The 13492-nt window shown below is 40.9% G+C and overlaps 1 protein-coding gene across 3 annotated transcripts in view; it reads right to left on the bottom strand.

Annotated features, from left to right (window-relative positions):
* The window catches only part of Ryr2 (ryanodine receptor 2), a 574535-nt gene that overhangs the window by 172556 nt on the left and 388487 nt on the right, over positions 1 to 13492 (bottom strand). For all 3 annotated transcript variants that reach the window (XM_026788350.1, XM_026788349.1, XM_026788348.1), the window contains 6 exons: positions 11011 to 11815; positions 9907 to 10107; positions 6978 to 7083; positions 6262 to 6405; positions 3699 to 3972; positions 937 to 1051 (listed from right to left, as the gene is read on the bottom strand). In XM_026788350.1, coding sequence (XP_026644151.1) covers positions 937 to 1051; positions 3699 to 3972; positions 6262 to 6405; positions 6978 to 7083; positions 9907 to 10107; positions 11011 to 11815 — 1645 coding nt within the window. The remainder of the gene's footprint in view (positions 1 to 936; positions 1052 to 3698; positions 3973 to 6261; positions 6406 to 6977; positions 7084 to 9906; positions 10108 to 11010; positions 11816 to 13492) is intronic.

Below are 13492 nucleotides of genomic sequence, written 5' to 3' on the forward strand. Positions count from 1 at the left end.
GGGGAAGATACACTACAGAAAGTTCAGAACTTGGAGTCTCGCAATGGGATATTTTTTTATCAGCATCAATTATTGCTGTTGTGAACATTCCAGGACTCCACAGCTTCCCTGTTCTAGATACCACTTCCCTGTTGGGGAAGGTCCTGGCCAGAAAGGTCATCTAGTCAGCATTGACACAAGACTCCTTCCTACCTTACTCTACATGTGTCTTCATGAACGCAATACACTGTGAAGGTCTTTGTTTGCCTATACCTGGGGCATGGAAAACCTAGGTTTACGTATATTGTAAAGACTACATGGTGTGATTTAAATTTCAACATGACTTTTACAAGTCAAGTTATCAAACTGCGCTGGTTTATATGAAATGATAGAGCTCCTTGCTATGTTCTTCTAAACATCCTGTTGTTGTGGACTTTGTTGTAAATTATAAATACTTAAAAGTTAACTTTGGGGTCTTACCACAAACCCGTTCCAGAACAATCCTGCCCAAGCACTGATTTGACTCAAAAATTCAGTGTATCCAACTGCTGTCTGAATGCCAGCAATGGCTGAGTCTGAAGTACAGGTGTATGCCTTGTACTTACAATGGGATGTGACTTAATTTTAAAATCTGATATGCCATTTTTAAGATGCTGAATATCCTTGAATTAGACTCTCTTGGGAGACAACAAATGACCAAGCGCAGGGTAGGAATTTCTTTTTCGATATTAAGGAAAATTCAAATAGCTAACTACAACCCTTAGATTCAAGGATGGGTGTGTGTGTGTGTGTGTGTGAGAGAGAGAGAGAGAGAGAGAGAGAGAGAGAGAGAGAGAATATCAGTGTTCCTTAAACACCACTCAGGTAAAGAAATAACCATTCTGCTAGTTCTCTGCCAACCATGCACTACAGAAGGCTGCAGCAAACATGACCCCTGAAGCTGAGACTTTAGTTTACCTTGGACTCCCCACCTCCAAGGACGTTCACCATGACTTCCATCACTGTTTCATGCATTCCAAGGGCCCTCATGAGATTGGGGTGCTGGTAAAACACTTTGTTATTCATAATATCCCTAGAAAGAACAGAAGAGGCAGCAGTAAAGCAGAGTTCAGAATAAAGGGCACAAAGGCAGTTATCTGAGATCCTGATACATCTTTAGAAATTATTTTTGTGCCTGGAAACAAAGTGTGATGATGACCATCATAAATATTAGTGAGCACAATCTAGCCTTCTCTTAAATAGTCATAGTTGCACCAAAGTGATATGCAAACTACCCGTTCTTCTCAATGATATGGCATGTCCTAGCAATTACATCTAATTTTGTGGATATTAAAATTTATTTGTATTGAAGAAATAATCAGAATTATACCATGTTTATATGAAGATTCTTTAGACAATTGTTGGGCTCTCTGCTTTACTTGTATCTGTTATTTTTAGTGCTATATCCCATGGTTTCACACATAACTACAATGGTGTTATTTTCTGCTATATTTTACTATACTTCTACATATAGTCAAAACTATAACATGCCTGATAACAATGCTTAGTCTCTGAGAGACTGGAGGCATGTAAAGTTAGGAGTACAAACAGTCTCCACCCTGGATTTTGATGACAATATAAATAAATTGCAGCAGATGGAATGTAGAGCAATTCAATATCATTTCTGTCTTAAAAATTACATTGTGTTATTTCCAAGGCTCTTCAGGCTGTACCTGAAGCAGCATATAAAAAGAGTTCTGTTGACATTGATTTCAGCATCAATCAGTCAATACAAGAGTCCTTCACAGGCAACATTTTCTTGTCCAAGTTAAAGTAGTAATATGCCAGCAGGATTTCTCTCTCGCATGCTCTCTCTGTCTCTGTCTCTCTCTCTCTCTCTCTCTCTCTGTCTCTCTCTCTCTCTCTCTTTCTCTCTCACACACACACAAACAAACCCTGAAATCTCTCATTTCTTTCACTATATTACTCACAATACATTTGGTGATTATATATCCGTGTATATATATAACATTATATATTATATATAATACATCCATATTATATATCTATATTATCTATATAGATAATATATACTATATATAGCACTGTAATATATTAGCATATAAAATATATTATATATAATATATAATAAAATCATATAATATATAATATCTGTTTTTGAACTTATTCTATTAACATACAATTTTTAGTGTGTAACCATTATGGTAAAAGTGAAATATAATTTTCTAGTCCATTTCTATAAATTTAAATATTAATATGCTCATGAGTAATATGGTATTGTTCTATGGGATGAAGAGTGTGTGTGTGTATGTGTGCATGTGTGTGTATGTATGTGTGACAACAATGACATCTTTAACAATCCTTTTAATTCTTCTGGATTGTGTTTCAGTTTCATACAAGAGACAGTTTTTAATTTTTTCCTTCACTGTGTGGATATGTGAGGGTGCAGGCGCCTCTGGAAGCTAGAAAAGGACCTCAGATACCTGGAGTTACAGGTAATTGTGAGCTGCCAGATGTTGGAGCTGGGAACCCAACTTGAGTCCTATATAAGAGCAGCAAACACATGCAACCACGAAGACATCCTTCCAACCCCAATGTTAGTTACTTCTTTGCATTCTGTTCTATTCATGCAGCCATGACAGTTTTAGCTATACTTTCCCTAATATTTACCTGATTATAATCTGTTTTTGTTTGAGATATGATCTCATTGCATAGACCAGGCTGTTATCAAACTCAGAGATATCCACTTGCCTCTGCCTCTCAAGTGCTAGGATTAAAGGTATACTACCATGTCTGGCCTGAATTACAATTCTTATGAGTATTTTTCATCATCTTCTATGACTATACATTCCAGAGTTCTACAGTTTTCTATATATTTTTTGAACTTCATGCAATCTTCATTATTTTTATTTTTGCTACTATTTTAATTTCTTAAGTTTTGAACCTTACCTTTTAATGATCACTGGGGAAAAAGCATAATTGTTTCACTCTTACTCATAAAGATGTGGAAATCAATGTTAACCCCTGATAATCATGAGATATAAACTGATGACACTGAATTATCAGAACATGGTCCCCCTTCTCCTCCTCCGCCCAGCATCCAATGGAAAAAGACAAGCTTTTGTTTTCTCTCCTGCTGGCACATGGTTATCTATCAGTGTTACAGATTTTAGTGGGTTTTTACATATACTTGTACATTACTGAGGGGTTGAAAATAACCTAGTTGCTATGTATCGAAAATACATTAGCATCTTAATCTGTCAAATTAGTGAACTTTTACTGATTATCAATTTTTAAAGTGTCATACAATTTTTAAACAAAAAAAGGTACATGTCAATACATTCTGTGCAAATTTCTTCTGGATACAATGGGAGTACCACACCCATGAACTCTCAAATATTGTAATTGCTTGGATAAGACCTGCACAAGACCACATACAGGGTGGATGGGAGAAAGCTCATAAGAACAGAACCCTAGTGGAGGAGCTCCATACAGTACTAAGGGATGGAGGGTCAATTTTCTTCAGGGATGAATCCCCCCACCCAGGTTGCCCATGACCCAGTGAGAAACTCTCTAATTTGATTTAAAAAACTTAATTTCTAGGGAAGAAAATACTTGACATCATCCCATAATCCAGTCAGAGCTTTCTCATGCATTGCTACCTTGATGAAATGAGAAGACATGTATAAGACAAAGATTGCTATGGCCACATAGCTTACCCCAATCCACGGATCATTAGCTTCTCTTCTTCTTTGCCCATCCTCACACTCAGCAGAGATCGGATCTGACCAAGCGATGCAAGCAGATTGATGGTATCCTCCACAGAGACACCATTGATAGTGTAGGTCTTTGGCAGTGCCCGGACTAGACCCCCAATGCCATCATACTGTCGATGCAGCAACACAAACATGGCCCTCACCAGCTCAGGGTCCTCGATGACAGACTCTTGAGCCCACCGCACCATAGTCTCAGAAATCAATTGCTGGAGACTGGCTGTATGGCAGGTTTGTGCCAAGTAGTGAAAGAAGACACACCAGTTAGACATCTCAACTCCATAATCACACAATCCCATACTGGTATCACAAAAGTTAGGACACATTAAGTACACTTGAGATATTCTTTACAGAGTTATTTAAATACCTTTATTCTTTCCATAGAGATTAGATGCAATTTATTAAGGATGAAAAGCTATGTACTTCTGTCTAAGTAATATTTCTTATAATTAAGATAAGTTGTTTCAAAGGTACAAGCTATTGTGGTTTGAATAAGAAATGCCCCTCATAGGCTCATGAATTTGAATGCTTGGTCCCCAGTGGGTAACAATGTTTGGGAAGGTTATGGACCCTTCAAGGAGGTGGAACCTTGTTAGAAGAAGTATGTCCCTGTAGATGGGCCTTGAGGTTTTATAACCTGGTCCCACTTCCTGTGCTTCCCACTTCTTTCTGCTTCCTGTGCACAAGGAATGTGTTCCGATGGTCTCACGCTCCTGCTGCCACACCTTCCACACCACGATGGACTCTAACCCCTTGTATCTGTAAGCCCTAACATACCCTCTCTTCCCTGATTTGGTTTTTTGTCAGGGTATTTTTATCAGAACAATAGAAACGTGGCAAAACTACTGCTCCGAGTCCACGAATCTGTCCAAGAACACAAGGGGCCCACACTTTTACTTCCATCCATGTTTCCTCTGATTCTCTTCCCAGGTTTGCCATCACTCCATCTTTAAAGCTCCACCATGGACAACTCAATGTGGTGCTGGGTTATCCAGCTATTCCCTCAATTAAGTGTTCTGTTCCAATGATATGGTTTACAGAGAGATATGGTTTATAGCTTTACTTAAATTTGGATCTACATTGTCACTTAAATACCTCTGAAAGGATTTGATCATTCAGTTTTGACTATACTGAAAATCATTTCGAGACTCTCTGTGGCAAAAGAGGCATCATTGGTCAATTCAAAGATAGTAGAATTTTCTAAATATCTTAAACTAAAATGAAAGCATCTAAGTTAGGTAGGGTAGATGTGGCTGAGAGGTAGTGAGGTAAGGCCTAACTTCTGTCGTTTATACATCGGCTGGTGTTCAAATGAAGCTATTTATTTTGTGCCTAGATATTATTTAAGAAAAACCAAATCTATCAATTTTACCCAAACAAAAAACAATGCAAAGAAATGTCAATAGATTCTCACACATCTCAAAATCTCAATTGCCATAATAACAAATAAAAGTCATAAATATGTTAGCACATTGACTCATTAGAAACTTAGAACTCTGGCAGAAGATGGCCTGTCTCAATTCTTTTCATCTCTAAAACATAATTTTATGAATGAGATTCCTATTTTTTGTCTAAAAAGGCCTGTTCCTAAACCAGTGCTGTACCTTAAAATTAGTAGGATCTTAGAAACTCATTGGTAAGAATGTGGATCTAATGGCTCTGGTCCATAACCCCTTCAGGAGTAAGGCATACTTCTGAAGAGCTCCCTGTCCAGCAGGGCTGGCTTATTTGGTTCCAATGACCAGCACCACTATTCTTGATCAAATAGTATACAATTAACCACAACTGCATACCTTAGAAAAGGTTTCAGAATCAAATTCAGTTATAGTTGCAGATAACATCTATTAACTTTAAAAGGAAAAGTTTAATTTTATATAATCATTTAAAAATCACATGCAGTATTCACCAATGAAGTCTAAGTTATTCCCTTTATAATTTCTGTGTGTATATGTCTGCATACATGTTCACATGTGTCTACATGTACATGTGGTAATGAATATGGACATGATTGGAGGCCAGAGGCTGATGTTGAAAGTCTTTCTGGATAATCCTCCACTTTATTTTTGAGTCAGGGTCTCTCAAAAGGTTGGAGCTCACCATTTTGAGTAAACTATCTGGCAAACAAGTCCCAAGGGTCCCCCTGTCTTTGCTACCCCAACACTGGGGTTCTAAGTGTGCACTGCTGCTTCTTACATGGGTGCTAGGGATTCAAAATCAGATCTTCATGCTTACAGTGCAAGCATTTTGCTAACTGAGCCACCTCCCAAGCTTCCTCTTTCTTTCTGTGACCAAGTATGTAAAATGTGAGCTATGCAAGGAGCCCTTGACAATGCAGTTCTCTCTCAAGCTGGGCCTGTGAGCTCAGCAGCTGTTACTGTCTACTTCTGGGTTAGACAAACACTAACGCTGATCCCAGGAAGTTAGTGCCTCCTAGTGAGGGTAATGTTCATTCTCAGGAAGAATAAATATCGTGGCTGGGTACTGGACCAGGGCCCTTTCAAATGCTTACAGGGCTTTCTGGAGTCGCTTGCAACTGGTTTTTCAGCTTGTTTCTTCTTCAGGTAGGTCACCTTTTCTACCAGGGACAGCAAACGTCCTCTGATTGTTAAGTCATTACTTCCATCCAGGGATCCATCTTCATCCAGCTCAATTCCTGTTATAAACAGCAGGGGGAGCAGAAAAGGAAACCCTTTGAAAACAGTACATAGTAGGTAGCTATCTCCGGCTCTTCTGCTTTTCCATCCTCAGCTCCCAGCAAGCTCTCAAGCAACTAGCAGTACCTACTAGGCTATCTTGCCCCTGAGCACTCAAAAATAATTCACTTCTCAGCATCACTCCCTCCTTCCTCTTCTTCCCCAGTTCTTGTGATTTCAAGACCACTGACAACCAGGACACACTCACACTGAGTGGAGAACAAAAAGTCACCATCAGAAGTAAAGATCAATTTTGTTCTTTGCCTGAACTTTTCAGCATCAATGATTTTGGGAGCTGTTTGCCAGAACTTCTTATCCTACCTGTCTAAAGGCATAAACCTGAGAAAGTCAGCAAATATCATTTCTGCAATTTTTTTCAGGTTCTTACTTGGGTTCTGGCCCTGACTTCTCTCAGTGATAGGCTGTGACCTGGCAGTGTAAGCCAAAGCCAAGAAAGTATTTCTTCTTCTAAGTTGCTATTGGCCAGGTCTTTGACACAGCAACAGAGATTATACCAGAACAATGAGTTTACCACAGTGAGTCATCAGATCCTCATGGAAATCCAGCAGTTGGTCTCGGATTTCTTCAGGACAAGGGCATTCACTTTTGTCATCCTTAAAGTTGAGAAGCATGTTAATCTGGAAGAGGAAAACGGCAAGAACAGAAGGGGTGGAGAATTTGAATTCAGGAGCATTGAAAATCACATTTCTAACGTGCACAAACAACCCCCTCAATAAGTCAATAGCCACTGTCCATCCTTCAGTCCAACTACCATCACAAAATACGTCAACCCCTCCTGGACGTAGTGGCTGGAAAACAGTTAAAATCATTTAGACTCCTCCTTAGGGCTACTGAATTTTAGACTCATACACATTGTTATCTTTAACTACAGATATTTTAGAGGCTGGATAAATGGCTTAACAGGTAAGAATTCTTGCTGCTTTTCCAAAAGACCCTACTTTAGTTCCCAGTGCCCCTATCAGGTGGCTTATAACTTTCTATCACTCTCTCCAGGAGATCTGACACTTTCTTCTAGCCTCCATAGGCACCTGCTCACATGAAGCACACATCCACTCACTCACACATACATACACACACAGTCACATGAAAATCTTTTTGAAGTATTTTATTATATTCTTCACAATTTATTATGCTCTACACATCCATTATTTTCCATCACTGGCACTTTCTGCATATTTTAAAGAATGCTCTTGAGAAGGATACAGATTCAAAGAGGAGAGGTCTAAATACAACAGAAACGCCGTATAATAGACAGCTATGCTGACACTGATATTCTTGTCTCAGTCAAAACGCAAGATACTTCCTTCCATCTGCTCGAGTCTTAGTACTAAATATATTAAATTGACAAATGAAGATAAGACAGCGCGGATGTTCTCTTATATTTTCCTTTTGAAAAATTTCAAAGTTTACAGTGTGATTTTATTACAGATCAGAGATAATTACAGATTCATATGCTCTTCTGAGAAAATAATCAGGAGAGACCATGCATGCCTTTTTGTATAACTTAGCTGCTGATGCCAGCACTTGCCAGTTGGGGAGAATTCTGAAGTCTTATCTCGATCCATGTCCTCTTAGTTCCCATTTACAATAAAGTCATCTTAAAATTCTCCACACACCCAGTTAGAACCATAAAAGACAGTTTCATAATACCTATTTAGCCCTTAACTCCCAAACAATATTTAGATAAATCCGGGGGAAAAGAAAATGTGTTTTTATTTACGTGTAGGCTAACACTTTCTACTGTTCCTTTCCTTTTTCCTTTCTGACTTTCTCTATTCTCTTCTGCCATTTTCTGTTTTTGAGAAAAAAAATTCATTAGCTCTTTTATAGTATTTCCAAGATAGTTCAATTCCCATAACTTCTGTGTATGTGTGTGTGGGGGGGGGGGGTGTTGTGTGCAATTTCAGAAGAGGACATCAGATCCCCAGAGCTGGAGCTGTAGGTGGTTGTGAGTCACTAAATGTGGATGCTATAAACCAACCATGGGTCCTCTGGAAGAACAGCAAGCAGACTTAACCTCACCACCACCTCTCTGGACGCTTCTCTCATTTTTAGTTTCAGCTGTTCACGTCTGTCCTTCCCACAGCATAGAGAACTCTGAGCTGACAGGTTTTCCTTCAATGGTTGGGACTCACCTTCCACTTCATGCTGGCCTCATCTTCTCTGATAACCACCTGCTAAGACTCAAGCTTATCTTCCCTCTGCAACTAAAATTTCAGTTCTTTCAAGGCTTTTTCCTTGTCTGTAGTTTTCAGAAAGTCAGCTACAGTGTGCAGTAGTGTAAAACACACCAGGTTTTGCTGTTGAGGGCTTTACTGGCTTTTTAAATCTCTAGTTGCGGTTCTCAATCTGTGGGTCATGACCCTTCTTGGGGTCAAACAACCCTTCCATGGGGGTCACATATCAAATATCCAGTTATTTATGTTATGGTTCATAACAGTTGCAAAATCACAGTTATAGCATAAAAATGAAAATAATTTTATGGTTGGGGTTCACCACAACATGAGGGCCTGTACTAAAAAAAAGGTCACAGCATTGGGAAAGTAGAAAACCACTCCCTCAGAAAATTTCAAATTTTAAGACATTTTTTTCTTGTTGTCTTTTGTTTCTTCTTCTGCAGCCCAAACCACCACTGCGAGATCCTTTGTCTCTGTTTTCTCTCTTCTCTCTTTTCCTCCGAGGGACTCTTCTGTGCGGACCTCTACCCAGTTAGAACGGCACCTTCTGCCCTCCCCACTATGTTCTCCAGCCTAGTCTACAGAGCTAGTTCCAGGACAGGCTCCAAAGCCACAGAGAAACCCTGTCTCGAAAAACAAAACAAAAAAAAATATGAAATCTCAGTGTTGGTGTTTCCTGTTTACCTAGTCCTCTCCTGGTAAAGAAGAGATTTTTAACTGGAATGTGAGTGTTCTCAATATTATGCAATGAACTCTGGATTTTTCTCAGACTCCCATCTTAGCCAGCTTAATCTGACACTATCCAATGGAAGACACGGAGAAAAGGGCCCTATGACTACTGGCCCTTTCTTCTATAAGGGTGCCAAAAGACAAAGTTTCTAGTGTCTATTTCTAGGAGAGGAGGGTTTCTACCATTAAAGGTGAGCCAGGCCAGTCAAAGTTGACCCATCTCTTCTGGTTGAACATTGTCATTATCTGTGGAACCTCAAGTGGTGGCATCCTGACCTTTTCGAGAATTGGCTCGAAAAGGTCAGGATGCAATACTGGATGCCTTTTAGCAATTAGTTACTTACTTATCCATAATATGCCATCAATCAATTAATAATAGTTTAAAGTAACCAAATAGATTCTTTTGGTGAAACTTAGAATACTGACCAAATGAACTTGACTAATTTCAGCAGAACAGAAAAGAAAAAACAAACACTCATAATTTATTATACAGTTTTATAATGTACAGATCCTAAAAGCTTTCCACTATGGTACCTGCTCTTGTGGTGGTGACCGGAACTCCTTTGTTTTCCGTGCAGTGAGTGCAGCGGACATGTTTAAGGCTTGCATAACTTCATTATATCTGAACCGCTGATTGTCTTGAAGCTTAGCTACAAAGTCATCTGAAAAGGCTACTATGGCTTCTATCCGGTGCCGAACCTGGCAGTCACAGAGGTACTGAAGCAAGAGGCACATCTGAGAAGATAGTTTAAAAGACATACCATTAATAGTTAATGGATATCAAGCCATAATTGGTGTCAAATATTGTTAGTTGCTCCCTTCCCTCCTTTTCATCCTCCTGGCCTCTCCAGCCTCATGCTGCATGCTGTCTGCCGTGTATGTGAGGCTCCTGGCACCTTCCACCAAATCTCTCTGACTCCCACTCTGGAACTCCAGCTTCTCTGCCTGACCTCACTTAAAACCACTACCTACAAAGACCCTTCCTTCCCTTTCTAACAGAAATCCCAAAGATCTTTCTTCTAGCAAGCCATCTTTTGCTTCAGACAATTTGATGGATTTTTGGCAATGCTACATTAAAATAAAATCACAAACAGGTAGAAACTTCCCTAGAGCCTGTGAATGTCTGGAAGGCAGAACTTATACCTGAGTCTTTCTTCTGCACCAAACACATGGTCCAGAATACAACTTCTATTGATGCTGACTGAGCTGATGAGTAATGCCAATGCCAATGACTCAAACATCAATCTCAAGCACCAAAGAGGCATGGATTAAGCAGCCTCCATAAACCTTGATGAACACAAAGCCAGGCAGTGTCTCTAGACTCCTTACATCCATGCTGGAGGAGGAAATTCTTGCTTTCTAAGAAGAGGTGCACATGCATGTACTAACATGAACAACAGCAGAGCTAGAAAGGAAAGGGGACGCTTGTGCCTCAAATCCACACACAACTAAATATCACATGGGAAAAACGCTTATGCAGACGCATGGGGAGACACACAAATAAATGGGTAGTTAATGTGAAGGTGAAGAATGGAAGGTAGATTTGTGGAGACCAATACAAAGAGAGAGGAAGACAAGTGGATTTCACTACTTTAACACTGAGCAGCTCTGAAAGTCCCTCTGTTTCCCCCCAGTTACCTGTAGTTTAACTGGCTCGGGGAGTTTCATCTGGAGCAGGCCTTCCTTGGGTCTCTTGCCCCCCTTGGATTCTTCTTCACCCATTCCTTCCAGCTTAGATTCTTCTGCACTGATTTCCTTCTCTGGGGCTCCTCCTTCCTCCTCTGGAGAGGCAGCTTCCTTAAACACACTGGGCTCAATCAACTGCAGGATGTGTTTCAGATCCTCATTGTGAAAGACACCCATAATGAGCAGGGTGTAGAAGAGCTTGATGAGAGGCACAAACAGGAACTCGGTGGTCCCACCCACAGGGTCCCGCGCATGGAGGCTGCCCTCCTTCACTGCTTCCGTGAGCATCTGGATGGTCTTGGCCTTGAGGATGTCCAGTGGAAACTCGGGACTGTACTGATAACATTCATTGCTAATGCTCACAAAACTAGGAGAGGAAAACTGCATCCGGGGCCGGAGAGACGTGCTGAGGCCGATGCCTGGGAGACCATGTTTCTTGTTCTCATTGGGGAAGAGGGTGATGCTCTTTGTCTCCTCTGTCATCGGGACAATGAACTCATTGTTCATCATGAGCCTGGCGGTGGCATAGGAGCTGAGGTGGATGTCAATGAGCAGGTCATAGTAGCCAGCACGCAGCAGGCCGGGCATGTACTTGTTCTCGATGGCATAGAGCAGCTGAGGTTCGTCCACATGGCTGCAGAGCGCATGGGCCACCCGATGATTCCCCAGGGCACAGACAGCGGAGTAGAGGCGGAGGGTGTGATAGTGAAACTGGAGCAACTCCTCCTGCTCTGTCAGTTCTAGGATGTCAACAGACCTGCGGGAGGGAGGAGAGAGTGATATTTGTAAACCATTTCTAGTCAGCTCACACATTTTCTTACTAAGAGAATTTAAGCTGGACATGTTAACCCTGACTTCATCTAGAATGCCCCTTCATCCTCCCTGGTAGTGAAACCGTGAGCACCCTTTCAGATATGCGGGTTTCAGCCCAAGCCTCGGACTCTCCAGCTCAGAGCTTGAGTATTATTGGGGAAGATCCCAGCTTTTCTTTTCCAACAGATGAACACGGTGTGAAAACAGAGAGCTTTACTTTGGACCATAGTGCTGCTCTATCTGCACTATGACCCTGACAGGTCAGCAATGGGTCAACGGAGCACTCGCCTCTGGTGTAAATTACTCGTACATCTTGCACGGACCCCAGCGTGACCAGCCAGAGCTACCTATGTTTCCACAAAGTACATGCATACAGCTCATGAAACAAACAATGTGAATGGCATTTTCCTCTTAACAAAATAAAAAGGTAACTGCTTGAACTCTTTTTTAAAAAGTATCTTATTTATTCTTTGAGAATTTCATATACTCATGGGTGTGAAGGCACCCACTAAAGTGTGATAGACGTACAAGATATCACACCTTTAAATAAAACTGACTCTCCTTCACCCCCTAGTGATACCCTTCCCATCCATCCTGAAATGTTGATTGAACTGATCTCATGCAGGTCATGTGCAGACAGCCTCAGCTGCTGTGAGTTTGTGAGTGCAACAGTCCAGCCATGTGCAGAAGATCATTCTTTGTCCCAGGATGCCCCGATTTTGGTTCCTATAATCTTTCTATCCCCTCTTCCACAATGTTCCCTGAGCCTTGTAGGAGAGGTAATAAAAGTGCCTCTTTTGGGGGATGAACACTCCAAGGCCACATATTCTCTTCGTCTTGACTACCTGTGATTCTCCCAACATTCCACCATGCACTGCCTTAGGAAGCTTCTCTGATAATGGTACCTTACTCTGTGCCACCCTGGATCTTTTGGTCAGATCACTTTGTTTCTATTAAACTAGATGGCCAGATGATACCTCCCCTCACCAACATCTGATGGTCTAAAACCCAGCCTTGTTCCTACAATTCCTTATAGACCACAGACTTGAGAAGAACAGTGCGGGGGGTCGGGGAGTGGAATACAATAAGTCTCACCTCTGTTTTCAAGCCAAGTTTTCACTTAATTTATTACCTAGTATTTTCACGTTACCTTGCACATAACTTGGTGCACAGTTTAAGAACTTCATCTCCTAATCTGTAACAAGTCACTAAAGTGAAATTACTGCCATTTTGAGGGGAGCCACAGGAGAAGACTGGGGAACCAAAGAGCTTGGCACCTCTCTGAGTCTTGACATTGTCATTACTGCCTAGAAACCCACCTAAATTTGCTACTAAAGTACTCTCATTGTCTTCATGTTTTTTATTCTTTAAGCTCCTTGGTCTCAGTTTTTCACGCATCTAAAATGAAGAATTTTATGAAGCAGTCCCTAGGATCTCATCCCCAAGATTTTCCAGTTCTGGATGCTACTGCTTCAGTGAATTACATAGATAACAAAGTGGTTGAGAAATACACTTAAGCCTGAGCTACACAGGCCGTGTGTGTGTGTGTGTGTGTGTGTGTGTGTGTGTGTGTGTGTGTGTGTGTGTGTATGTATGTGTGTGTTTGTGTGTGTGTAGACGT

The sequence above is a fragment of the Microtus ochrogaster genome, unplaced genomic scaffold (genome assembly GCF_000317375.1).
Source record: "Microtus ochrogaster isolate Prairie Vole_2 unplaced genomic scaffold, MicOch1.0 UNK2, whole genome shotgun sequence".
NCBI lineage: Eukaryota > Metazoa > Chordata > Mammalia > Rodentia > Cricetidae > Microtus > Microtus ochrogaster.